The 27,379-nt window shown below is 35.6% G+C and overlaps 1 protein-coding gene across 7 annotated transcripts in view; it reads right to left on the bottom strand.

Annotated features, from left to right (window-relative positions):
• Positions 1–27,379, bottom strand: part of AHR (aryl hydrocarbon receptor) — a 97,932-nt gene that overhangs the window by 21,977 nt on the left and 48,576 nt on the right. For 3 of the 7 annotated variants that reach the window (XM_021389070.1, XM_021389069.1, XM_021389067.1), the window contains one exon: positions 1,782–1,894. In XM_021389070.1, the coding sequence (XP_021244745.1) occupies positions 1,782–1,814 (33 nt within the window). In that variant the 5' untranslated portion in view covers positions 1,815–1,894. Of the gene's footprint in view, positions 1–1,781; positions 1,895–5,107; positions 5,127–5,178; positions 5,341–5,385; positions 5,424–17,833; positions 17,900–27,379 lie in introns of those variants that run through there. The other 4 variants (XM_021389071.1, XM_021389072.1, XM_021389068.1 and 1 more) reach the window with 4 other exon arrangements.

The following is a 27,379-nucleotide window of genomic DNA, read 5'->3' as shown; positions in this document are numbered from 1 at the left end:
AATTGTTCATTAAAGTGTTTTAAAAAAATCTTAGAGACTGGAAATTCCACTTGTGTATCATATCATAAGGCATCTAAATTAAGACTTTGAAATAATTTAACGTAATTTTAAGGGATATATAGCTTACTTTTAAGGAAGGCACGCTGATGTTTTTGATTTCTACTTCCACCATACGTTGAATTGGTAAGAAAAATGAGTTTTATACTGGAAAGTAAAGATATCTCATTTTTCTGTTTGTTATGAATGAGAAAAAAGGGCAACGAGCAATAAACAATACAGTATATATTCATACCACCTTTGCAAAAAAATAGAGAATAAAAGGAAACGTTCATCGTCAGGAGTAATATATGGAAATACAAATGATGAAAAAACTCCTGAGCTCAGACAGAAGACCAGACAGTTACAATTATTTACATCTTATGGATACTCCATATCTTCTAGGTAATTCCCCATCTTCATCACTTAGTTTCTTACATTCCTTAAGAAAAGTCTACTCGCTTCTTCATTCCCATGAATGACTTTTTAAAGTATAAAATATTTACAAATCAAGAAATTCAGTTAAGAAGTTCAGTTAATTTATTCACCTCCCTAGGGGTTAGAATTTACAGTAATAAATATGCAATCTATTTTGTTTTCATATTGGAAAGCTTTTTGTTACAGCAGTTTCATCACAGAACTTCTTAGTAGTCATAAAAACTAACGACATTTAACATTAAACAATTAGATGACTCCAATGTAAGCCTATGCCATATCTTTTTAGATATTTTGCATAACTGGATGCTTATCTCTAACAACACCCTTATAGTTCTTTGTCATACTTTATTAAAGTTAGAAAAGTACACTCATGTCCTACTTTTTCAGTTGGTTGGGAAACAATTTTCCATTAGCATTAAATTTACAGTAAATGTTTTGCAAGATTCTTAGGAGCTGCTTTCATTTCTACCTTCTGAACAGTCAAATTTATTTTTTTCTAAGCAAATCACTGCCTCTGATCAACCTAATAATTTGACACTTCTGATATGCCAGTGGGGAAGATGAGCATACAAGATAGATCTTGAACATATTTCAAATGGAGTTGAAGGTCACAGTAAAATACTTTTGTGAAACTAATCAGAACAATGGAATGCTTATCTTTGCCATTTCTTGAGTTTCATTTGGACTTAATATTGTATCATTTTATTTCATATACTTTGACATGCTAGGATATTAAAATAAACTAAATAATTAAAAAAAACCCCACACATCATTTTTCATTAATGCTCTCCAGTCTTTCATATGACTAAAAGTTACTGGAAGTATTTTAAAATTCCTCCTGAACCTACACTATGAACTCTAGGTTCTCTCAAACCAGAAATCACTGAGAAATCAAGATATTTCCACAAGCCTAAGGTCTTTTAAAGAGAACTTTTTTTTTTTTTTTAAGTTAGTGATCAAATTTGTAGTAAATAATTGACGTATCTAACAATATTCATTAAGGTCAATAGAGATATTAAGACCAAAGAATAGGTGCAAAGAATGGAAAAATACAATTCTAAGAATTGACATAAAGCAAGAGCTAAGAGATTCCTAGCAGATTAAAATCTGCTCTTCAAAGTCACAAGTACCTCCAGCTAAAAGTGCAAGAGTGGTACAATATTAACCTAAAGAAAAGGAGGCAATAATCTGATAATAGGAAAATTTCCTTTTTCTATTTCACCAGTGAATAAACAGTATGACAGAGATAGTCTAACATCATTATTTTAATTTAAATGGATGCATAATAGATCCACTGCAAAACATACCTGCAGTAAGAGTTCTCCTTCCAAGATCTGCATCCCCTCTCCAAGTTTTGCTGTTCTGTTTTCCTGAATGCCATTTCTTTCTAATCTTGTAGAGTTTGAAGATTTTAATGCAACTATAAAAAAAAAAGAAAAGAAAAGTCTGAATGGTCTTTGAAGGGTTCACTAGAAATTCATGCAACTTTGAGTAAGAGAAAACATATTTTAAAAATGATTATGAAGTCAATCTAATGGAAGACCTCTATTTCAATGTCAGGATTTTTTCATTACCTTTAAAGAGAGTCCATCTAGATTCTATGACACTTTCACAACAGAATCGTTATTATAGAAATCAGTCAAAATCTAATTACTTTTTTCTTTTTCCCTTTCTTCTCCATACTACAAGGAACACTTGCAGTTTGTCACTCTTCTTTAACAGGACTTATTTGTTTCCATACAACCACCTCAGACAACATAACAATAATCCTGCTTCAAAATTAGATTAAAAATAATTTAACTAATCTAATTTCAGACATCTAACTATGGTACCTCAGATAAGAGCGTGCTCTAAATCTGAAACTCCTTCCAGAGAGAGGAAGGAGACACACAGGAACCCTACGTGCATATTACATGTTAAAGAAAACATTAAGTAAAGAAAGCCGCCATCACGCTTTACCACTAGAAAGCTAAAAATAAGGGCTTTTTTCTTCTTTCCTATCAGATTTAAATTTTAACGATTCAAATAATTAAGCAAACTTTCCAATTTCATCTAGACTCCTTTAACCATGAATAACCATAACTCTTGTAACAAAAAAACAAACTCACTGGGTGAAGGATGAAGAATCATTCCAAACAACTACGAAGGAGAACTAGATACTCAAAGCTTGTCTATAACTCAGAAGTTACGTACTTACATACTTCCAAAAAGAAAAAAAAAATACAGCAAAACACACACACAAAAAACCCCAACAATCACCATCAAATGAAAACAAACCAAAAACCACAAGTTTCCAAACTTGAAATTATTCTGATTGGATTTGCAATGAGCAGACAGCTTAAAATTACATGAGTAATTACACCTTAAGCCCTTACCATAAAGCTAAAGAAAAATAAAAACAAAGAAATCCATAAGCTGCAAAACACGGACAATTTATAAAGCAACTGCACTGCTGTAAGATAGCAACATTTATCTCAAAGATGAGATAGTCACCCTAAATTCCAAATGATTTTTCAACCTGCTTAAAGCTCTCAATTTCATCTTCTCAGAATGTTAACAAAGAAACCTACAGAACTCCTATGCACTTTTCAAATATGTTAAATGATATTCTACACTAAGTATGTTAACTGAAAGATAAACTATGCCTTTCAGGTTCGTTTTCTTTAAGCTATCACTACAACTCACAACATTCGAGGCAGATAGTTTTCATTAAAATATCCCTCAAAGGCACTATAAAGGAAAAATATGTTCTAAAAGAACAATAATTGATTAATGAGCCAGGAATTTATCTCTGAAATTAAATCCTTAACGTTCTTCTTCCTACTACACAGACAAAAAGTCCTACAATAGGCCACACAGAGTTAGAATTGTAAATTAATTTTTCACTCAAATAGTTCAAAGATAGTGTAATATTTTTTCCTCTGCTTTATTTTAAAAAGACATATAGAACACTTACTAAAAACCCCTGAAATCCTCTGGCAGAAGAAAATCTATTATATTTTTAATTTATATTGTATGTTTATTGAGAAGCTTTGAAAGTTCCACGTAGAGATGCATAACCATGCCTGCCATTCTGAAAAACACTATACATGGTTACACCAACGTTATTACGTGCAAATAGTAAATGAGGGGGAGGAATTACACAAGGTTATCTACTGAATGATGTTCTTCTCTAAATCAGAACTAATTCACTAAGCTATAGGGCCTATATACAGTACAGCCTATACACTATTGTGGCTATATGAGTCACTGCTGACAAGGCATTCACACAGGTACACGTCAACTTAACATGCTTTGCTGAACTGGAACCTAAGCCTTTTGTAGAAATCAGAACATGGATAAAAAGCTGCAGACAATGTGAGACAAAAAAAAAAAGGATGGAAAGCACAACTATACAGATCATTAGAGGAGTACTTCTTGATAAACCCACTTAATTACCTTTCTCTGACAGAAAAATCACAGGCACATCAGTGGTTCCTACAAGCCACCCTATCACAACATGGGCTCCCTGAACACCCACAGATAGGGTGAAGAGATTGCATCACAGGACTTTACAGTTTGAGACTTTGAAGATGCATCACTAAGAGATGCTCTAAAACACCTACACTTTCAAAGACTACATGAGGAAAGGTTATGTCATTTATGGAAAGCTTTTATCATCCCAATCAAAATCAATAAAGGGTTATCAAATTGAAGTGCAGATGTCGCAGGAGTTCTCTGGTTTTCACAAATTTGATTCCCATACTGTAAAAGCAAAACACCATTTACTGGGGAGAAAAAAAATGTTTAGCCAGTACAAGAAAAAGCCAATTTCATACACCAAAAAAAAGTCAGCTAGATGAAACAAAAATCTTAATTACTGGTACGATTTACTATTCATTTTCACTATTTCTCACAAAAAAACACCTTAAATTTTGGTGGTAAGAGATTTCTACAGAAATGCAGCACATTATTAGATAAACAGTGTCTGGAAAAAAAGTAATCTCTGACATAACTGCTTCTTCAGGTCTGAAACAGAATTCAAGCAACTCAGTTCTAATTACTGCCAAAAGCCATCTTTCATTTTAAAACCACATAATTACTTAAGAGAAGCAAGTATTAAGCAGTCTTCCTTCTTTCTAGAGAGTAACATCCAGTATGAGAAACTGCTTTGGGATATATACTACGCTGTATAAGCTCTAAGCAGTATGCTGAATCAACCAGTAATACAAGACAGAGAGATGAATGTCAGGAACTAACTGTTGAGATATTCAGAAATGAATCTCTTTGTTATGATGCAAACAACCAGCTTGCTTTGATCCTTCTGGAATTTTAGGAATAACAATGCATCTAGGTCCTAAATGACCTTTTAAATTGCACTTCCCTCAATATATGTCCTTTATCTTTCACTTATCATGGGATAAAATTCTCAGATTCTTCATCACTTCAGATCAGGTCCTCGAACCAAGAAGCACTGAACATCAACTGTAATTACTCAGTGAATCAGTCTGAAACTACACCTAGGCTGTGAGAAGCGATCAACAAAGTAACAGAAAATTTTATGTAACGCAATAATCTTGACTCCTAGCAACAGAAGCTTAGCAAAGAATATGAGAACAATGATTTAATAATTAAATAAATAGTCTGTCACCACCTCATTTCATCCTGATGCTGCCAATCCTTCAATAGAAGCCCTAGGAGGGGATGAAAAAGGCTTTTTTCTACCTTCAAATGCTTGATCTCTAGGGTTTCTATTTGGCATCTGGAACCTACAGCTGGTTTTCTCTTCCTTCTGGGCTGTCACTTCTGTTCTCAGAGAGAACTTCTGTTATTTCCTCACTTGAGAGCCAGCTGCCTTGAAGTCCCATCTCCCATATTCTATTGAGCTAAGGTTACAAAAACTAAAAACCACGTAGTAGCCAGTGTTCCCACCCTTGAGTGCCTTCAGCCGGAATCCTGGATACAGTGATTCCTCATTCTGTTTACAAGCAGTTACTATAGCAGAGGATTACAGCTCTGTCACAGGGCAAGCATGACAACACTACCTGTACCAACACTATTGTCTTACAAAATATTCTGTTATCTGGCCAGAGTACAAGAGATGAGCATTGCCAGCAGTGTGTCTCATCGTGTTTGCAATGCTAAATTCAGCCAAACTGTGTTCTCTTTCATCATTTTTCTTGAAGCTTGAAAATATTTAACTTGAAAAAAAAAAAGTGTTCTTGCAAAGCATCAGGAACAGCATAATAAACCATAATAGATTAAAAAATTATTATTTCTGTGTTGAGTGAATAAAGTTTTCCTGACATAAATGAATAAAGTGTACCGCACTTACTGGTGCTCAACAGCAGAGTCTGCAGAGATCATTCTCAACTGAAATCTGAGCATTTCCACACCAAGCATCTCTTATTATTAAATTGGTTAAGAAAAATATATGCTTCAACACACTTATCACCTAAACTTGCCATGTGTCATAAGAAGGCTGAATACATACTGATTCAATGATCGTTGTCTGAGAAGCTTCAGGAAATCATAGAAAGTTACTCTGTGTTTAGGATCTTTTCTCTTAGCTACCTTTTCTCTCCCAAAGAAGAGGCATAGCAAGAAAACTTCAAGGAATCAGGCTAGTTCACTGCATTGCTGTCCAAAGAAAGGGATATCAAGACAAAATTTTAACCTGGTCTTTTAAAATCACATTGAGATGTAATGGTCACTTAAATCTGAATGGAGATCATTTTACTGTTTAGGTGAATGATCTGCTTAAGTCTATAACTGCATCGAAGTAACGCTTGCCTAATATCACGAGTATATCATTAGCACATCAGTCATGTAGTTCTGGAATTTAATCTTAAAGAGCTTCCCAGAACTGCTTTGTATCAAATTTTGGCATGGTTCCCACAATTAGGCCAAACAGGTCAAAGTTTGTGGTCAGAGCAAATTTAGACTGTTTCACAACTTCTCCAGTAGAATTATAAATTCAGCTAGCCTGTTCTAGATTACTTTAACAAACAACAGTTCTCATGAGGGGGGTGGTCTTACTCGCTTCAGTAAGAAATACTAACTGCCTGCACAAAGTTCACCAACCAAAACAAGACATTTCTAAAGGCCAGGAGAGCACTACTGTGAAAACTGAGTTTAATGTTAAACTTCTGTCTAAATCATTAACATACGCTACACCACTGACTGAAGATCCATTTTAAGAGAGAGAAAATATTCTCTAACCATGTACCTATGTGCAACCTTAGCAACCTCATCTTCACTACTTAAGATTAAATGAAATATTTTACATCCTCTGTGTCTGAGACCATAAAAGGAAAATGTTTACAAGCTGTTAAGTAATAAAAAGAAAAAACTATGCAGTTAAAGATTTTCTTTTTTAGAAAGGTGCACTGTTTGTGTATTTCGCACAGAACTACACTTGTACTACAGGATATAAACTGTAGATTTTATTAATAAAACCAACATAGTGAGGAGTGCTCTGTACTTATAAATTCAAGAAAAACAAAATTCAGAATTATCATACTTTTGTCTCTGAAGTTTTAGTTATGTTACACGAAGAGGTAGGATCATCTGTGTATCTGCAGCCTACAAGTAAAATGTGTTACTTCAGAAGAAAAAGTTTTCAGTATTTTGCATACTTAAAATGTCACATAAATTTTGCACTTCCTATTCCTTTGTTTTTCAAGCTAGCTTTATATTGATTTATAATCTGCTAACAGCTAATCAACTATTTACTCTGCAGAACTGGGGAGGAAAAAAAAGCAGTGTATGGTAGGCAATTTATCTTGGTTTGTTCACAGAAATTCTGACAACTACAAGTCACTTAAATTTATAATTATTCTATAAATACAATAGCATTTTGTCATTTATTTGGTTGGATGGTTCTTTCTCTTCTGCAATGTGAATTTTCACACAATCAGGTTTTTGAAGCAGCATCCTTATTTAGAATATTTACAAATGTTGAATCTTGCAGAAATACTGCCTAATACTGATATCATGACCTCCAATTATTCTTCCCTCTACTAGCAATTAAATCTGAAAGTTTTGATGCATTTTGATGTGCATCAGCATTTTTATTTCTTAACAACTCTAAAGAGGAAATTCATGTCTTCCTGGTAAGCTGTATTACAAGATACAGTGTAGCTTATAAATTATAGAAAATCTAACGGATAACAATGTGTATTTCTCATTATTATCAAAACAATAAAATATAAATACATCACTAGAATAATAACAATAGTTCTGACACAGTCAAGACCAGTATATGCAAAGAACAAATTAAAAAAGTAGCCATGAAAGCCGAATAACCACATTTTATAAACATAAGCAAAATGAGGTTGACATTGCACATCTGGGAGTGACTAGTGACAGAGCATCTTTTCCCTCTTGCGCATGTGAATCTTTTCCAACCTTGGTGATTCTGCGATTCTATGATTAAGACAATAACGCACTCAATTTTTAAATGATTCATCTTAAAACAGGAAAACACCAAAAAAAACGTGTTCAGGAGCTGTATATAACAAAGTTCAAATTCCAGTTAAAAAAAATAAAATGGTGACAGAAAATCCTCAAACTCAGAGGACATTGTTTTGATCAGGCTTTGATTCCCGAGCTTATCTTCAGCTAATTTTAAGACACATAAAGATGCCCACATATTTAGGATACGCAACTGAGAGAACCTGTGAGCTACAGGAGACATATTGTTCTTTATTTGGCCTCCGGGAAATCATTCCTGGCTCAAGAGAGAGGCAACACCATGAGGCAACCGTCACAATAAACCATGTCACTGTGAACACTTTCAAGTATTATTAGGTTATGGCTGGTGAAGGAAAAGAGACTGAGGGGGAATAGAATGTGTATAAAACAAGTTTTAACAAGAGAGGTGAAGAGAGGAAAGAAAAGAAAAAAAGAAACAGAAAAGGGTAAAAAGTAAGAGGACAAAGAGTCCAGGATCTGGGAATTTCCAGTGTTTACAACAACGGTAGCAGAGATACAGACTGCCTACTGATGTGTACAGATCTCTAGAAATCACAAATTTCTAGCTTGCAATTCAGATTTTGTGCTAGTGTTTCAAATTGGAGTTACTTAGTACCACAAATCAACTGTTTAAGTAATGACAGTCCTACATGTGCACTTCTGAATTTTCAGTCATCCAGAACTTTCTAGTTTAACCATAGTTCAACCCAAGTAAAATGCATACTCATCAGTTGTACAGTTAGACACAGCAGACAGAGCACAAGTCTAGCCATCTGTGAGGACATCTAAGGCAACAATAAATTTTCTCTACGGGAGGAAGAAATGTAGTGTTTACTCCAAACCACTTATGCTAGGAAGGTTAATATATATACATCTCTCTGAAAGTAGCTTGAACACAAAAGGAGCATTTAGGGGTTGCAACCAAAACAAGTATTAAAATAAAGCTGTATTTGTTTGCTACGCTAAACAGAATTTATTAAGAATGATTTATACTTTAGTATTATCAGAATAAAGATTCCAATACTAAGGTTCTACTAAGTACTGCCCTTGAATGTTCTGTAAAACATCGATGAAAACAAACATAGGAAACAACAAAAAAACAAGTAAATATTTTGCCAGTGTTGCACTGAAATTACTAAAGGTACAGCAACAGAAATTCCCAAGGGGCCTCTGTACTTACCCTTCAGACAAGACTTCATACATATTTTATGCTCAACAACAGAAAAGCGAAAAAGTAGCACACATTACTTGAATCGCTGCAGCAGTCTAAAATATTCTCCACATTCTAATCAATATCTAATCAATACACATGAGGAATAAAGACAGCACATAACATTTTCTTCAATTTACATTGTAAAGTGCTATGGTTTTCATGTTTGTGATATTTCAGATTAACCTAACAAAACCAATCTAATTTTAAAATGACCTCGGTTTCCTTCATTATACAAAAAGAAAAAGGTCCAAAGTGCAAAATACTATTTTCCATTTATCCGTGATCAAACACCAGGCTTCAATAATTTATCACAAAAGCTATTTTTAACATAAGGAAGTCTGTTTCTTGCCCTTTCAAAACGGACACCTCTGTGAGTTCAGACCAGTGTTACTTGATTTCCAGATCTATGACAAGGATACATTTCTAATGTTTAGAGTTATAAATCATAAGAGACAAAAAGTTGGCAAGACTGTCACCTTTTTTTCCTGTCTAAACTTATATCAAATTTAACTGGCCAAGACTCAAAGGGAGCTGTGAGTTTCCCAGAAATTACAGTTTTGGATCACAAGATTATTTATGAGACAGTGAGCTTACTGTTTTATATATAAAATATATTGATGGTTGATAAAATTTACCAACATAAACAACAAACAGAAGCAGAAGAACCTTTCACAAGGTTTCAAAGCCCTTCTGTATACCTTCTGCTTGTAAACCTTCTTATCCAGGAATATTCTTACTTTAATATTTTAATCCCCGTTTTTTAGTCTAGTTGTCATACGCTGTATTTGAATACATATTAGGGTGCATACCATAACAATAAAGCAAGATTTTCATCTAAATATATCATTTAAATAATTTAATTGAATGGCATATCTGCAGAAAGAGTTCACACAAATGCACAACAACATTTTGAAAGGTCTTAAAGCTGCATCAGGCAAACCAACAAGTCTAACTTATTTGCTGTTTTACTCTAAGTAAAGTTACATGTTCACTGAACTACAGTTTCAATCATAAAACTATTTTAGAGTTATATAGAGATATAATTTAATAGTTGGTTGTACTGACAAGTCATTGTTCTGTCAAGTGCGTAACTACATAGGTAAATACCAAACAGCAGGAAGAATAAAACCATAAACTTCTGCTTTGTAACACCTGAAATGTGGGAAAGCTGCTGCTCTCCCTCATGTTCTTTTCTAACCTGCAAGAAGCGTATTAGGAGTGAAACTTAAGCTCCCTCTCCAATGGAAAGCTGAACAGGTACCAGCAGGTGGCCAGGCAGGAGCACACCTTACCTATCTAGTGTATTTGAGAAGAGCTCCACATACAGCAGCTCCCTAAACTAAATTGCTGACAAGATGCTGGATTTCCACTGCTGTGTTGGAGAAACATCACAGACTAAATAGTTAAATATCCTTACAGGATAATGTCTTAACTGCAATAGAAAGGTGTGGTTTCCAAAACTCACCTTTTCCAACCTTAAGACAGCATTTTAAGGCAGCTTAAGTAAGTATCCAAAAAACGAGAAAGGTAATCAACAGTAGAGATGCTTTTGGTTTGTACAGGTTTTCAGTGTATTCATCTTCAGTGCATTTGTCGCAAGATTACAGACGCTGTTATGCTTTTAAAGTCAGTACAGGACTATAAGCTAAACCACGTCACATACACAGGACAAGCGTGTGCGTGTGCACACATGTGAATGAGAGAAGACAGGCTGATGACAATGAGGAATTTATCAAAAATATGTAAAAATGTTGAGAGGCTGGATGGGTTTGTGGTTCTGACAGAGCTTTCCTGTGTGATGTGGTAGAAGTTACACAGGCACTGCATGCTTCATTTCCTTAACTAGAAAACAAGAATCAGAGCATCTCTGACTACAGCAATGCAGCAAGGATAAATACAGGAAAGATCCAGAAGATCAGATTCTAATATTGGGAACCTTGGAGGGAGTCTATAGTGCCTCATATGAAAGTTATACAAGATAACACAGTGTGGTTGAATGGTATTTCCAGATTCACAGGACTATTTTCACAGGACAGAAAGCTGTGTTGTTTTTGTTTTTGGTTTTTTTTTTTTTTTTACTAAGTATCAGAAAGCAGAGTTATGAACAGCAAGTGCTATATAGCTTGTTGTTAAGGGTTAGACTGCGACATAAGAGGAAAACTATGTCCTTTTCATCGTAATCCTTTGGAAAAGGGAAGGAGATAGAGGTGAGGAGCCCTGCACAGAAGAGACCTGCAACAGAGTAGCTGAATTCCCTAAGGAGGGACTGAGGCCAACAGGCCCTTTGCCTCCTGCCACCTGCTCTTCCCCACAGGGACGGGAGGCCTGCCCTCTAAAAGACCTCCCTTTCCAAAGAGAAATGGTCTGATAAAAGAAAAAAACACAGACAAATCACAGTTTTAAGTTTTGCAAGGCTTCTTCATATATTCTAACACCAGAGGGATTTTTACTAAAAATTATACTTCAAGTTTTAACACACACTTTACCACCAGACAACTTATAAACTGGCGTTGCAGAAAATCAACTGACGAATTGAGCTGGAAGTGAGTGAAGACAGCCATAGAAAAGGTAATGCAAAAGTTCAGTTTGCTTGGTGATTTACCAGACACTTCACCAGTTCCGATACACAGAACTCTTTTTTGCCTTACAAATATTTTTAAATCTTTTATGCTTTTCAAATTTAAAACTTAATCTAGAGTTTTACATATGAAGAAGATCAGTCTGTTTAAGGCTCTGTCCCCACTAATTCCACATCCTGTCATTGGTATAGTGTATGCCATGAAAACGTAGAATTATCTCAGTACTTTCGTTCCAAACTGAAACAATACTCATCCTTGTCAAAACATCAAATTATTATCAATAAAATGGCCTGATGGATCTAGGTAGAAATTATTGTTAATACACTGCCTGTGAAGTCAAGACAGATACTTGACCAGTATTTGTTAAGCATCACACTTAATTGCCCCAATGATTCACATAAAGAAAACTCCTGCCTTGAGTAGATTGCCCTGAAGGCCAACCACACAAGAACAAAGGATGAGATCTTATCTCAGACTTCTAGCGCAAGATTTCAGTTTCTTGTCTAAGTTTCATTCTTTGTAAGAGCTATACAACCTGCATGGACTTGCATAGGGTTTTATTTATTTATTTTAAGCTATTTAGAAATACAACTTACTGTGAGAATCTGTCAGCACAATAGACCTTTCTAGAATTGTACATTGTCATGGAGCTGAGAAGGTACCCACATATTGCTGCAGCACATTGAACTCTCAGCTCCAAATATGCAATGTCTCAACTCAGAAGGGATTTTCACCCATTTCCACAGAACATTATTCCACAAAATTACAGAATATATGAGCATTTGTTAGATGAACAAATATACAGTTTCACTTTCTATTCATTTCACATGTTCCATTCTTGCTTGGGAACTCCAGATATTTGTATTTCTGAGAAAATTGATAGACATCTGAAAGGCTGTCCGTAAGTAATTACCATTTTCTCTTGAAAAGAAACAGTCCTGGACACATATTCAGCCTTCACAGCAGCTGAAGTACCACTAGAAAGTTGAGCTGAAAGGCACAATGCCTTAATGGAAACAGCAACATTTTCAGTCACCACTGAAGAAATGTAAAACTGTAAGGGAACTTTTAGTAACCACATCATTACAACAGATATCAAGCAGGATCTTAAGAACTGCTAGTCCCTCCTCTTTTATTCTGAAATTACAGTAAGACTCATTTTGCTTTTAGGAACCTCCTAAATGTCAACACAAATTTTATCACGTCCAACATATTCCTGTGTCTTACTATAACAATTGTTTTCATTAACTTAAATATTTCTGCTCACTTCTCAGCATTATCCTACCTGGTATGTTCATAGACAGCAATCATAGCCATTAACCTTCATTTTGCCAAGCTAAACATGACAAAACCAGAGTTCTCACTGAAATATGTGCTCTCCAGGACTTCTCTACATCTGTTCCAACTATATCTGTAAGCCCTAACTTGATTTTATGAACTCAATTTGTTAACTGGAGTAAACATGCAGGGATTGATTTGTTTATATATACATTTATACACATATATACATACACTTACACAGGGGCTGTTCTGAAAGTAATGCCTCCTATTTTATTATGTTGGTCCACAAAGTCAGAGGCAGATGGTGGTATAGCAGTAGATGTTGAACCTTCCCACCTATATTCAGTGACATTTTGTTGCCGTGCCACAGATGGCAGCAGGAGGGCAGCCTGACAGAATGATGTCTGACATGGAAGTTTGTACGAAGCAAACGGGTGAAATTTAATTTCTCCATAAGGAAAAAATTGCACCCATTGACATTTATTGACACTTACTGAACGTTTCTGGAGACCAAACAGTGGATGTCAGCCCAGTGAAGCAGTGGGTGGTGTGTTTCAGCAGTAGCAATACCAACGTGAAAGACAAGCCACGTTTTGGATGGCCATATACAGCTGTCACACCACTTAGTCAAAAGCATCTCAATCAGCTCATCTGCACAAATTGTCAGATTACATCCAGGAACTGTGTGCAAAGCTAATTTCAACTTCAGTGCATTGGAAATGATGGTGGCAACATTGTAATATCACAAAGTTTCACAAATGTTCACAGATGAACATAAAGAACATCATATGCAAGTTTCCTGGACCTATTGAACCAATACAAAGCTGAAAGTGACAGTCTCCTGGATTACATAATTACCAGTGATGAGACATAGCGTCATCACTATCAGCCAGAATCAGAACAGCAGTCCATGAAATGGCAACATGTGATATCCCTATCAAAGAAGTTCAGTACACAGGCCCTCACTGGGTAAAGTGATGTGCACCATCTTTTGGGATAGGAAACAGGTGATCCTTCTGGGTTTTCTGGAACCCAGACAAACTATCAAGTCTGACCACTACATCACGATGCTAACCAAACTGAAGGTTCAAACTTCCAGAATTAGGCCAGAGAGGAAGATAACCTTTCTCTTCCAATATGATAACACCAGGCCTCATACCAGTTTGAAGACTGCAGAGCACACCGCCAATCTTAGCTGAACTACCCTACCATATCCACTGTATAGTCTGGATTTGGCACCTTCTGACTTCCATCCGTTTGGGACAATGAAAGATAGACTGCATGGGCAACATTATCCTATCAACAATGTCATCATCGCAGCTGTGAAACAGTGGGTCACCTCTGGTGCACTTTTAGATAATGGTGGTGACCACACTGAAAAAATGTGCTCTGTACCTGAGAATTTGCTCCATCAAATAGTTATGCTCTTTTGTTTTATTTTTCATGAAATAAAAAGGAGACATTAATTTCAGAATAACATACATATTTATACACACACAAACGTGTGGAAAAAATTATCTATCCCATTTTTTGCTATCTGTATATAATATACTGAAGTTTCACACCCCCTGCTTTGCTACAGATGAATCCCAACCTCTTCTTTCACTTCAGTGGGAATAAGTCTAAGTTGAGGTAATACCTATCATCCTTCCTGCTGAAAATTTTGTATCACACAAAAGAATAGAAAAAGGTTTCCTAAATCTGAAAGCTGAAATTAGAAGGCAGATTCCCAGCTGGGGCACTAATCACAGAGCACAAGACCAGTCCCAGCCCCAGCCCCTACTGAAAGAGCCATTCAGCTATGTTATAGCTGTTTTTATGAGAAATGCATAAGCTAAACCAGAAAACTCAGTTTTGAAAGCACTTTAAGTAATTCACAGAAATTGGAAGTCATTTAAACAGGAGCATACTGAATTAATTTTGACAACGTATTTCTTATTCAGTAAAAAGCGTTCTTTACAGATAAGGCCACAACATCAGTAAGTGTAGCTACCCACAGAATGCAGACTGTAATGAAGAACTAGTGTTCACTGCATTGAGCCTCCACAAAGAAAAGAAAAGCAGAAACAAGTTAAGAGCCAAAATTTCATTTCAACTATATTTTAAGCGCTATAATGTGCATACATTTGTTTGTGAACACCTGCATGATATTAAATTTGTTTTTATAATTACGTAGACTGTTCAGGGCTTCAGTAAGATAAATCTATTTTGGTTTCTTTGGTGTAAATTTTCAGTTAGAATTTTTTGCCATGTCTTACCAAGAATACTCAGATTCTTATTAGAGTAAGCTCAAATCAACTCATATTTTAATAGTGCCATCTGTCTTTTTTTTTTTTTTCCTTTTTTGTAATCTCCTGCCAATACAGCAGAAGATCAAATGAAATAAAATCTAAACATGAGGTTTCACTTATCCTGCCACAAGAAATATTGTTCAAGGTGGCAAAGACAGATCTGTTTGATAATTACGTATTTTTTGCTAAATCGTTCCACATGCTTGGAAGATTTGGGATTTAGCCAGAAAGAAAAGCAAATGCACTTCTGGTAGTTGAACAGTTCCTCCTCAAAATGCATGTCAAGTTATCTTAATGCAATTGCTCCTTAGTTAAAAAGATCTACATTAACTATTTCTGTCCACTATATTGGACAAGAATAAATGCAGAAACATATGCATCTTGATTAAACAATTCAAAATACGAGAAAAAAATGTGCAAAAATACTTTTGTTCATAATTTTATGTTTCTGGCTCCATCTGCCTTAGAAGGGCTTTTGGATTACTAATATTTCTAAATATATTCATTTGAAAGTTGTCATTAATGGGAAAATACATTTTGTATAAACGTTGGAAGTATTCACCATCTTTGTTTAATCCACTAATAGGAACTAAGTTTTACTCCCAAGTCTATAATTCAAGACGCCTGCATTCTAAAGTGTATCTATCTCATTAAAGATTAGTTGTGATAAAACAGAGTGACGACCTGTCATTAGTCTTACCATGGTAGAGAGGAAAATGCTCAGGCAACAGAGTACAAGATGATGCTGAGCTCTTGGGGACTCAGAGAGCAAGTATTAATGACAGCATCATCACTTCCTTCCTGCATTCCTAGCCTTTGATCAGGAAGATTCCAAGCTCATCAAGACTTTTAATTTGTGCTCGTAAATTACACTATATTCTGATATTACTTCCCCCCCACACACACACACACACACCGCTGCTGTGAGGTGTTTTGTAAAAATTAGTACCAGTTGATTCTGAGCACAGCAAATACTGCAGCTTTATCACCCTAACCTTACAGTACAGCTCACAGAAGGACCAGCAACGTAAGAATTTTCACTGAGAGCTTGTATGCCTCTCCCTTGTTGTCTCTGACATCGTCATTACTATAAAGAAAATAATTTAAAACTGCCAATCAAAACTTCAATGATTTTATCTTTATAAGATAATTCATTACATAAGTTTATAAAAGGAGATTAAAGAATGTCTCTACTTCTCCAACAGAGATGAAAAGTTCCTTTAAGAGTTTGGTAGCATTTACATCAAATAAATTTCTGATTGAGTTTTATAAATCTGCAGCAATGTTCTACTTATGTCCAAAATCTTTAATAACACAAAAGTATAAACCTTTTTTCTTCATCTGCACATGTGATATGGCACCCATGTATAATAGCCTGCCACCAGGGACAGTATTGGTATACAACACTAAAGGAAGCAAATCTTGTATTCCATTACCTTTACCCAGCTTACTCTGAGATTTGTAACAAATCATTTTCATATGTTTGAATTCATTTGTTCTGTTTGCACTAAATTATATTTGCTAAAACAGGAAAAAATGTATAATCTAAAAGGAATGGAATGTTTCATAATGCCAGTTTCTACTGCTAACATAGAATACAATATTAGAAAGCAAGAATATGCCTTTGTAATACAGCCTAATTGAACACTAAAAATTACTGTAGTTCAGTTTGATATATCTGCATTCCAAATCCATATAAAGTTGAGGGAATCTCATTCTCATAGTATAACAACACAAGGAATCATAGAGAAATAAATTCAATGTCTCAAAGGACTGAAGGAGTTGACTTGTGAAGATAAGAAAGTCATCCAACACTATCCTCAGCTTTCTTTCCCACCTGGAAGTGTGTATTACTAGTTCTACAACCTGGAGAGCTTTAGCAAGGGATGAATTTGCCTTTAAGCTATCGTAGTTGATAGCATATGGCATTCATGTAAAGAAAAAACAATAGCACTTCCTTAATATTGTCAGCAGAAGAATGCTGCAACTCAACATTCAAAGCCACCCAGGCTTCAGCCATTTCTCCAAAGCTCAACAGCTAATGCAAGCCAGAAGCCCGAATCAAGTTTATTAGAACATATTCAGAAACAACAACTGCAGCCTCCTGATTTTGCAAGCTCCCTCCATGGATGTTGAACAATACCTGCAAATCTGATGGCTAAAAATTGAAAGTCCCTGAACTCATCATCTATCGAAGAGAGAAGATGATTACTACTACTGCTTCCCCATAAATGTTAACATTCCATAAACAGCTCCATTTTTTACTCTTTATGAAAAAAACACATTCAGTTAAGAAAACCCCACAAACATGGCAAGGTGGTGAGAAACATTAGTGATTTATATTATTTATCAATTTAAGAAAAGTGAAAATTAGTACTTGTCTCCAGTTCTGTGGTGCATACATGTACAAATTATCCAGTTGGTTGAAATCATGACTTCTGACTGCTCTCTCAGGTATGTTGCACAAGTGCAAAAGCTCATTAAAAAGGCATATTGCTGCTGATGATTATGCTAGTATGCAGGCAGGAAAAGGTACTGACCTGTCCAAAGCTAAAACAACCGGTGGGATAGTCATGGTGTGTTTGCACAAAGCATATCCAGAACATCTGAAATAGAATTAACATTGTTCAGTCTCATAGAAGAAAGACACTGAACTGCCAGGAATTCCTTCTTCAGAAGAGCTTGGCTTTCTAGATCAGATTTTAAGAAAAGAAAGTTATTTCATGGCAATGTACTTTTTTTAGCCTACTTCTAGCTTTGGCAACCAAAAAGAGTTATTAAAAGTAGTGTCTGTAGTACCAGATTTGTTTTCCTGCTCTTCATGCATGAAAGGCTGTGAAAACTACAAATATTTTCTTCTCGAACATAACACTATTTAACTTAATTTGCCAGTTTTACTTGGCTTAATTCAAGGATGAATTACAAATAAACCTAAAAAGAATTCAATAACACATTTCTTAATAATCAGAAGAGGAAGTATGGGTGTTTAGTCTAGTTAGTACTGTAGTAACTGAACTTTTTGCTTTTATGTGCCAAACAGCATTTCCATCCTTAGATTCCAGTGCCAAGAAAATCTGCTATTCCATTCCAAACATTTAGGAGTAATACACCAATATACATGTATAAATATAAAGCTGCCAAATTTGCAGAACAAATTCAAATGACAAAATACTTGATATTCAACCTGTTTCCTGGAAGCAACGTACCCTGCAAGCAGCACAGTAAAAAGTTTCTACTATTATAGACAGCTCATCTTGTTTGTAAAACTAAAAATCAAATTTGGGTATAGCATCTGATTAGAATTAATATTGTTGCAAGGCATAAAAATAATAAAAATCACCTGTTATGAAATCATTTATTATTTGCATTCTCTAGCTCCATTTATCTTAAATAGGTAATATACCTCTACACGGTGTTTAAGTGGGATGACACTTAAAACCAATTTTAAATTTAAATGCAAAGTTCATGGCTCATTTCAGAGAGCCACTTCCAGAAAGGAGACAAACATTTAATTTCAGAGAAATATATGGAAAAAGTGATGTGAAGGCAACTTTACACAAACTCACTGCACTGGCTGCTAATTTACCAGATTTTGAGATTCGTTTTTGAATTACTGGAAAACAAGCAAGTATAATTTAAGTGTAAATCCATTATCATTATCAAAAATGCCTTGAGAGGAAAAGACTTTGTGGCCTTAATATGTATCTTAACATAGTAAATATCCCATATTAAGGAATCTTAATTCTCTTGGTTGATTTTGATTAAAAAAAGTAGCATTTAGTGAAATGCCATTACAGTTTTAGTGCTTTGGTTACTACTGATTACAATGATAAAATTACAAACAAAAACATAAAGCCATTAAAATATGGAACAAGCAATTCCCTAGACATCTTACAGATGCTGCCAAATAAGCTACACCCTCTGTTAGGCATTAAGTTTCTAATTGAGGGAGATGTAATTCTCCTGGATCATTTCATGATGGTGACACTGAAAGTGATAAGACTGACTGCTTATCTTTCCAGAGAACCTTCTACATATCGATAGGCCTGAAGTGTGCCTACAGGCACTCTGTGGTACAGTCTCCATTTTAAGTCTCAGACTTTGAGTTCAATTCTTGATGAACCTCATACCATCTACAGTGTTCTTTCTCTTACAGAAGTAAACAGAAAGGAGAAATTCTGGTCATGACATACGAAGTCACTAAACAGCACTGTACATGCTGGAGTTCCCTCTAGGGAAAGATGAAGACCTACATGGATGCCTGCTGGGCAGGTTATAAAGCACACTGGTAGAAGGCATAGTTTGGGGAAAAGAAAAAAAAATATTAAAGCAATTCCTCTGGAATTCTCTTGAACTTTCTGTTTAGGTCAATATGGCTGTAATTTGAAGTTTAATAATGCTGTGGGCATGGAATTGGCTAATGCAGCCAAAGAATCTTCTGAATACTTGAGACATACCTCAAGTATGGAAATATTTACATAGAGCGTAAATTCCCACATTTTATTTTCATCCTGAAAGAAATGGGACTCACTTTATGAAAGACAGCAACTGTAGGCTTGGGGGCCATAACCAAATTAAAGGGAGACAGATCTTTCCCCCAAATGATCTCACACAGAGAAGATCTCATGCAGTTTTCAGTAGCACGTGATTTTGAACAGCACTGAAATTCTCTGCAAAGGCCTTTTTGTTCCGAGATGGGTTTAAAGTAGTAATGACAACTGAACAGTTCAACCTAACTATACTTTTATTGAAAATATCAACTAGCATATCATTTGAATCCACCCCCTTCCACCTGATTTCCCTCCCCATTAATTTCTACTGATGACCCTTAAACCAGACAAGTCCTCTCTGAGAGATCATAATTTATCTGTGCGCTCACTGGCAGAAAAGAGGCAAAAATCAACATGGCTACATTCCTGCCTGGGACACTTACAAGCTTAAACTGGGAAAATAAGGTAAATAAGGTAAAAGGCCAAAGGAGAGGGAGAGTCTCAGTACTTTCTCACGAGGCTGATTGAGAACCGTCAGGTACCAGACCTCAGACAGAAGGCAGCAAAAAAATAGGCAACCAGCAGACATTGGATAATCTGTCCCCGCTCTTGTACTTCAGATACTTTTCATACTGTCTAAATTTTAGGAGACCCTATCTCTAGAAGGTAACGGCCTTTCAGATGTCTTTGGCAGCACTAAAGATTCTGGCTAGTAACAATGATAATGAATTAAAATGCTTTGTAAGTGAATTTGATGAAACTCTATGCCACTGACCCCAATTTTCTGAATTAAACCTGAGTCATCAACATCTGCCAGCACAAAGAAAAATCTGAATTACGGTTTGGGTTACTAGGGACAGAAGTGAGGAGTAAATGATCAGTGCCAAGATAGATTAGTAGGTTATGGATAGTTGTAGCATATGCTCGATTTCCCAGTATATGGTCAAAACTCAGAGCGGTGGAAGAAATTTTACCACACCATCACATATAAACATGTCAGACTCATCTACTCCAGAGAAGAAATGCATTTCAAGATGTGAGGCACTCCTCTGCACTGCTCCTTTCTGCTTCACACACTCAGTACTTCTTGAAACCATGCCCCAACTTTTGATTCTGAACACATGCAAAGTCACATTTTATGAATAAGCAGCACAAATCCATTTGGAGAAGGATAATCTATTTGCACACGCACATACACACTTGTGTCCTCTCAAATATATATTTTTTTATTCCTTTGCAAAAAAAGGCTTTTTGTTATTTAGGAAAGTTAACCATTAGTTGGCCTGTACAGCAAAACAAGAGGTTTGTTGTTTTTTTTCTTTAGCACGCTCCCACTACAGTGGGAAATAGAAGTTGTCTGAGAAGGAAACCACCTTGCATAACATAGTACTCACAAGTCTGAGTAGTCAGCCACAGCTTTTTCTTTTTCCAATTCTCAATCAACATTTCTTTTTGTATCACTAGTACAAAAAGTTAAAATAGTAACGGAAACACCTTGTCAACTGAAACCATCTAATGACCTTTTTTCTTCTGCTATGGTTTGAGAGAAGCAAACACTTATTTTGCTCTTCAGATCTGAAGCGAGTTCAATATTGAAGTGCTGGCTTTGAAATACCTTCGAAGTATGCAAGTCAGACAAAATGCAACTGGAAAGTCATGACCAACAGTAATGACATTTTTTCCCCTATTTTTTAGAATTAATTCTATTTTCAATACCTTACATTATATCCTATTCCTCTATTTAAAATATCAAAAGAAGGACAGTGAATCAAGACAGTCTTATATTACAGAGCATATGATGTTAATCAATCCAGCTGACTAATGCAAAAATGCCTGCTGAGTCCACAGAGCAAAATGCTTTCCAAAATGTAAATGGTGGAGTAATTGGATTATTCTCCCTACAATACTACACCCACATACAGTAAACGTTTCTTTTAAGAGCTTCAACAGTAGCTTTGCACTCTTAAACATGGCTGAAGTTTTAGCAGTGAAGAAATAAGTTCTAAAAGCTCTTTACATAATGAGGACACTAGATTCTACAATATTTTCCTAAGACATATACCATAAAGATATAAAAAGCTGTTTTAAAGACTTATAACCAAAGAACTTGAAATTCAACCCGTATATAATTTTCCTCAACTATCATAGTATATTTTCTTCTGTATCATTCCCAAAATGCAGCTTAGCAAGCCCTGAATTGTTGAAGTAGATGGGTGTTTTTCTTAAGATTGTTATGAAATGAAAAATAAAAACACCTTCTGTCAAAGATCTGAAAAGCTATTACATGCAAGCAAATTGCTCACAATTTGATCAGATTACAACCACCTCAAGCTCTGCTACATGAGATGGCTAAAGTTCATTATTAAAAAAAAACTTTCTTGCTTTTTTTATGTTGCTTTTTAAAAGAATGAGTAACAACATTATTCAGTGTGGAGTGTTAAGTGCTTACGCAGAAGTCTCCCTTACAAAAGGGGGGTATATCTTCAGTTGCCACAAAGTGGTACTTGACACACTGCTATGTTTTCTTAAGTAGAAGAAAAACCAATAACTATGTTGTATATATTTTTTTCTCAAGTGACTAACTGAGTGATGCTGAACTCAGTTCACAGTATGCTAATTAACCACTCTACAAACATCATACTGAGTCAATAAGCAACTACTTCCAAAAATGAGAATTCAGTGATTGCTTTTGGAATACTTGGTCTTTGTTCACACAAACACTTGCACTACCCAAAGTAGATGTTCCCACACTGAGGTATGTAAGACACTTATAAGTTATTTTATCTGCAGAGTTGGCATCAGTAGCCACAGATCCTGACCTGTGGAAAAGAAAATAATAAAATCTGAAGCTGTCACAACACTACGTAGTACAGTCTCATCCCCTTAAAGCCTATAAACACACGCATGCTTCTTGTTTAGAACACTTTCGTTCGACTCCCAAACTGGGAGACAGAATGAGCTTTATTGGGAGCTGAAAGGCAAGCAGCCATTTTTGAGGAGTAGTGAGAAGGCAGATAGGCTACAGTATAGGATTAGGAATAAATTGTTATGGTCCTTGTCTAAGGGGGTCATTGATAAATCCTGTCTGGCAATTTCTAAGCCTCTGATGCATCAGCGCTCATTTTCCTCAACTTAAATTAGAGCCTGAGCTAATGAAACAGATGAGTAAAAACAACTCTCAAAATGGCTACAAATGACATTCCTATAAAGCAGCAGAACAGCAACTAGTGTGCAGTGCTTTTCTAGCTAGCCAACTGCAACTGGTCGCCTGATGTCTGATGTTCTATTTATTTATTATAAAACACCAATAGGGAATAGAACTTCTTTCTTTTGCTTTTATCAATTACTTTAAAACAGAAAAGTAAATTGCAGGAAATAAGCAGTTGTTCAAATACAACAACTCTCACTTGGGCTTTGAAGTTTAACAACCACACACCAAACCATACACTGTTTGTGGTTTCAACACTTGGAGGCTATGAACTCTTGTTCCATTACTATCACAAAGAAGAGTCACCTGCTGAATCACCCAAACCATACCCTGATAGACACATTTCTTCCGATGAATGGGAAGTACAATCACTTGTCTGGGTACATCTTTCTTGGTTGCACGGAAAAAAAACCACACACAACAAATGGAGATGTATGCCTGCAAATTGTATCTTACCATCAGGCTTATTCATATGCCACTGCTTTAGCCACAAAAAGGGAAAAGAAAGGAAAAAAAACAAGCTTGCTAAATTATTAGATGTGAGAGAAGTAGAATCAAAGGCAAAGCAGTGATTTACTTCCTTCTGGAATGAGATCAATGGAAAAATGAGCCTAGATGCACAGAAGTACCTGTCTGTCACACCTTTGTATTTTTGCACCTCTAGATCTCAAAACAGTTTATTTCTTCTCTCACTTTTCCCCCCCATACTTTGGAAAAATGAAAACCTTATATCCACAAAGCTAATCAGATATTATATTTTTGTTTAAAAATAATCATTATACTTTTGATTTACCACGTAAGTGGAAAACGACAATTAGCAGAACAGATTTATGTATTTTTAATTAATTTCAAATTCTGAAACAAATGACTGAACTCAGATAGAAAGTCTTTTTGAAGTATGTGCTTTCTTAGTTTTGTACACTAATAATCCTTTTTTATTATAAGGCAGAGGAATCTACAGTAATTTTTAACTGCCCTTTACATTTCATGATTATTTTATTAACTATTAATTTCAGTGAGGTACTCATCTCACTCAGACTTGGACCTGTCACTCAATGTTTAACTCAGATCCTTTTTGTTTGATTTAATAAATACTGAATATGAGAACAATGCCTTAATTTTGGCTTCATCCAATGGATGGCCCAATGGAAATCTTACAGAACTTCGCCTGGGGTATTCCTGTATGTTTTCAACTGAATAAAAAGAAATGTTCAATTACATTTCATATCATACGATGTAACCAGACAGCTCAATTATTCTACTAGCAAATATGATGTTGAGTTTTGCAATGACTGTATTAAAAAGGTGCGGAGTTGAGTTTGGAAGGTTGCTTTACTACACTATTCAAGATCAACCCTTGCTTTACATGGGCACTAAAAATTAAGCAATTTCTAACAGAAATACCTCTTTATTTATATTGAGGCAAAAACATACATTCTACCAAATTAGATAATGTCTTTTAATGCCAACTCAAAATCTAACAAAATCTGACAAAAGACTTTCTGGAATGCCTGAAGCATGGCAAGGAAATCAAGTGAACTTCTGGAGGTTTGCTTCCCTTCCAGCTCAAAACAATCTTCTGCTCGTGACACAAGACTTATTCTCCACTTATTTCACTGTCAAGGGCAATGAACCTGTTAAAGATGGAATTTTCATGTCTCCAAGGGCAATTTATTCCAATATCTGATCACATTCATGTTGAACACAATTTCCCTAATGTCCCTAGCTGCAACTTCCCATATGTGAACTTCCCATGTTGTAACCTGTAACCATTACCTTTTGTCCTACACTCTGATTAGAATCTGCTTCCTCTATACACACCCACTAAGTAGTTAGCTTACGAGGACAATAAGATCTCCAACTAGCTTTCTCTTCTGAAGACTGAACAAACCTAGATCTCTCAGCCTCTCCTCACACACAAGGTATTTCAGCTCCCTAACTATACAGACTGTATTCCACGGGGCTTGCTCCAATTGATGCACTCTGTTCTTGGAAGTTCAAAACCGTACCCAGTTCATCACATGCTGTCTAAAGTTCCAAATAAAAGACAAAAAACACTTTGCTGGATCTGCTGGCCACGCTCTTGCTAACATAGCCCAGGATACAGTTGGCCTTCTTCACTGCAAGGTAACATACACATTGCTGACACCTGTTCAAACTGTTGTCCACCAGAACTCCCAGATTGTATTCTGCAAAGCTTCTTTCTAGCTAGACAATCCTAAACCCATACTGCTGCATGAGGTTAATCTCAAGATGCAGGTCTGTATGCGCCTTTGTTGAAACTCAGATTCCTGTCAGCTTGCCTCTCTGATTTGCTGAGGGCTCCAAAGAGCAACTCTGCTCTCTAGCCCATGGACCACTGTCCCCAGTTTGGTATCAGACATGAATTGCTTAGGGTCTATTCCATCCCACAGTGAAATACTGAACCCTGAGGAGCACCACAGATAGACTTTATGCTGCTGCACGCAATCCTTGGAAGATTTCTACCCATCTAAAGTCCATTTATCCAAACCACAACTCATCAGTTTGGTAATAAGCAAACAATGAGTGCCAACACTGAAGACCTTGCAGATCAAGGGCTTCCCACAGAAGGGCATAATCATTGCATTCTACCTGCAAACTTCAGCGTGTCGTACAACGGAGCAAGTTTTTTCCTTTCACATCACTAGGTGTAACACATTAACGTTTATGCCATCTGTTTAGAATGCTGACCAGAAATTAATATTTGCATTGTACTCCTTTTTAGTCATCAGCAGCTATATATATATATTTTTTTTTTAACTATGTATATATATATATACACACACACACACAGGTTCCATCTGTCTACAAAGTTTCCCAACTAAATAGGTCAAGAAAAAAAAAAATTTTAAAAAGCCTTCAGTCTCAGTGGTCTGGATACATTTCTTATCACTGTCTCATAAAAGTGCACAAAACAACAGATGGCACAGCAAGAAGAAGATAGGGAGATATCATTATCTTTTACTCCAAATATAAACAAATATTTACATTGTATATTCACAATCAATAAAAGACATAATCCTTCAGTTGCAACTCAAATGTAGACATCACGGATCAAAATGAACGCACTAAGACTGAATCCTTCAGTAGAAAGGCTAGTACCTTGTGCTGGTCCACAGGAATTGCGTGTTCAACACACAACAATGGAGCCTGATGCCGGAGTCAAAATATTTGACCAGGCAGACCATGGACTTGCTCCATTAAATTCCTACTTTATGCAATCGACTACAATTTGTCTCGAGGGCCCATGTATGTACATCTTTCAGCTTATTAGACATTATATGCTGCCACGCATAAAGTGTGCAATACAGAGCAATTCAAATGTCACATGGGTTGAATTTTAAGAGGCAATTATTCAGTAGAAAAAAAATGAGCATCTCATTGTTCAATTAAAAGCAGAGTTCAGCATGCATCACCGCAAGTGACTAATTCCTATTCGTGTGTATCCTCCTTTAATGTTCACAGCTGGCAAACAGCAAAACTACATTTTCTTAAACTACTTTCAGATAAATGTTCTGGTTCTTACAGTTCACTTCATTTAAGTTTCTAGAATAACTACAATCAGTTTCATCATTAATGTAATGTCTCTTTAAAACATACAGCTTTAGCAAGTCATCCTCACACTCAGGTATAGCAGGTACCTGAGGTTTTCCCCAGAAAACTTTCATCAACACGTTATCTGAAGCTCTGAAAAGCACTTGAAATTGGCTATTTCACTTGCTTGCTTCATACTCTCTTAAAAATAATTTATAAATCCATTACAACAGCTGAGCTCTGGTAACTAGAAACAACTTCTAGTTATGTAGTTAGATTTCTGAAACAATTCACAAAGCAATCATTCATTAACTATTAATTTCTCTATCAAAGCACTTACGGAGCACAAACTTTGTTTACCCAAGAAAAATAAGCAAAAAATTTTAGCTACATTAACAATCTCATAACTAGCTAGAACAGTTAACATCTACAGAGCTCACTTATACAAGCAAGTCTTATTTCCTTATCAGAACACATATAAAGTCAAACGGGAAAAGCTAGGGCATTTCTCTCTACTATAACAAGTATATGCAGGAGGAAGAGTTATAAAGGCACACATCCCATTCAAGCTGTTTCAGAGTTCATAGATTATTGGTACACTTTAAGGAGTATTGATACTGAAGTTTAAATTATCAGGACATATTTTTTAAAGTCACAGTTAAGCAAATTGTACAAATTCTAATGAAGCCCATGAAACATAGATGTTGAAAGATTGATACTGTCTCTAATTATGCTTCCTTGATCAACTATCTTTGGAGGAGGGTTCATCCGTTACCATAGCTTGTTTAAAAAAAGCTCCAAATCTTATAATCTTCAGATGTTAGAGAATAATA

This window comes from Numida meleagris, chromosome 2 (genome assembly GCF_002078875.1).
Source record: "Numida meleagris isolate 19003 breed g44 Domestic line chromosome 2, NumMel1.0, whole genome shotgun sequence".
In the NCBI taxonomy this organism is placed as follows: domain Eukaryota; kingdom Metazoa; phylum Chordata; class Aves; order Galliformes; family Numididae; genus Numida; species Numida meleagris.
This window is presented reverse-complemented; position numbering and strand designations above follow the sequence as displayed.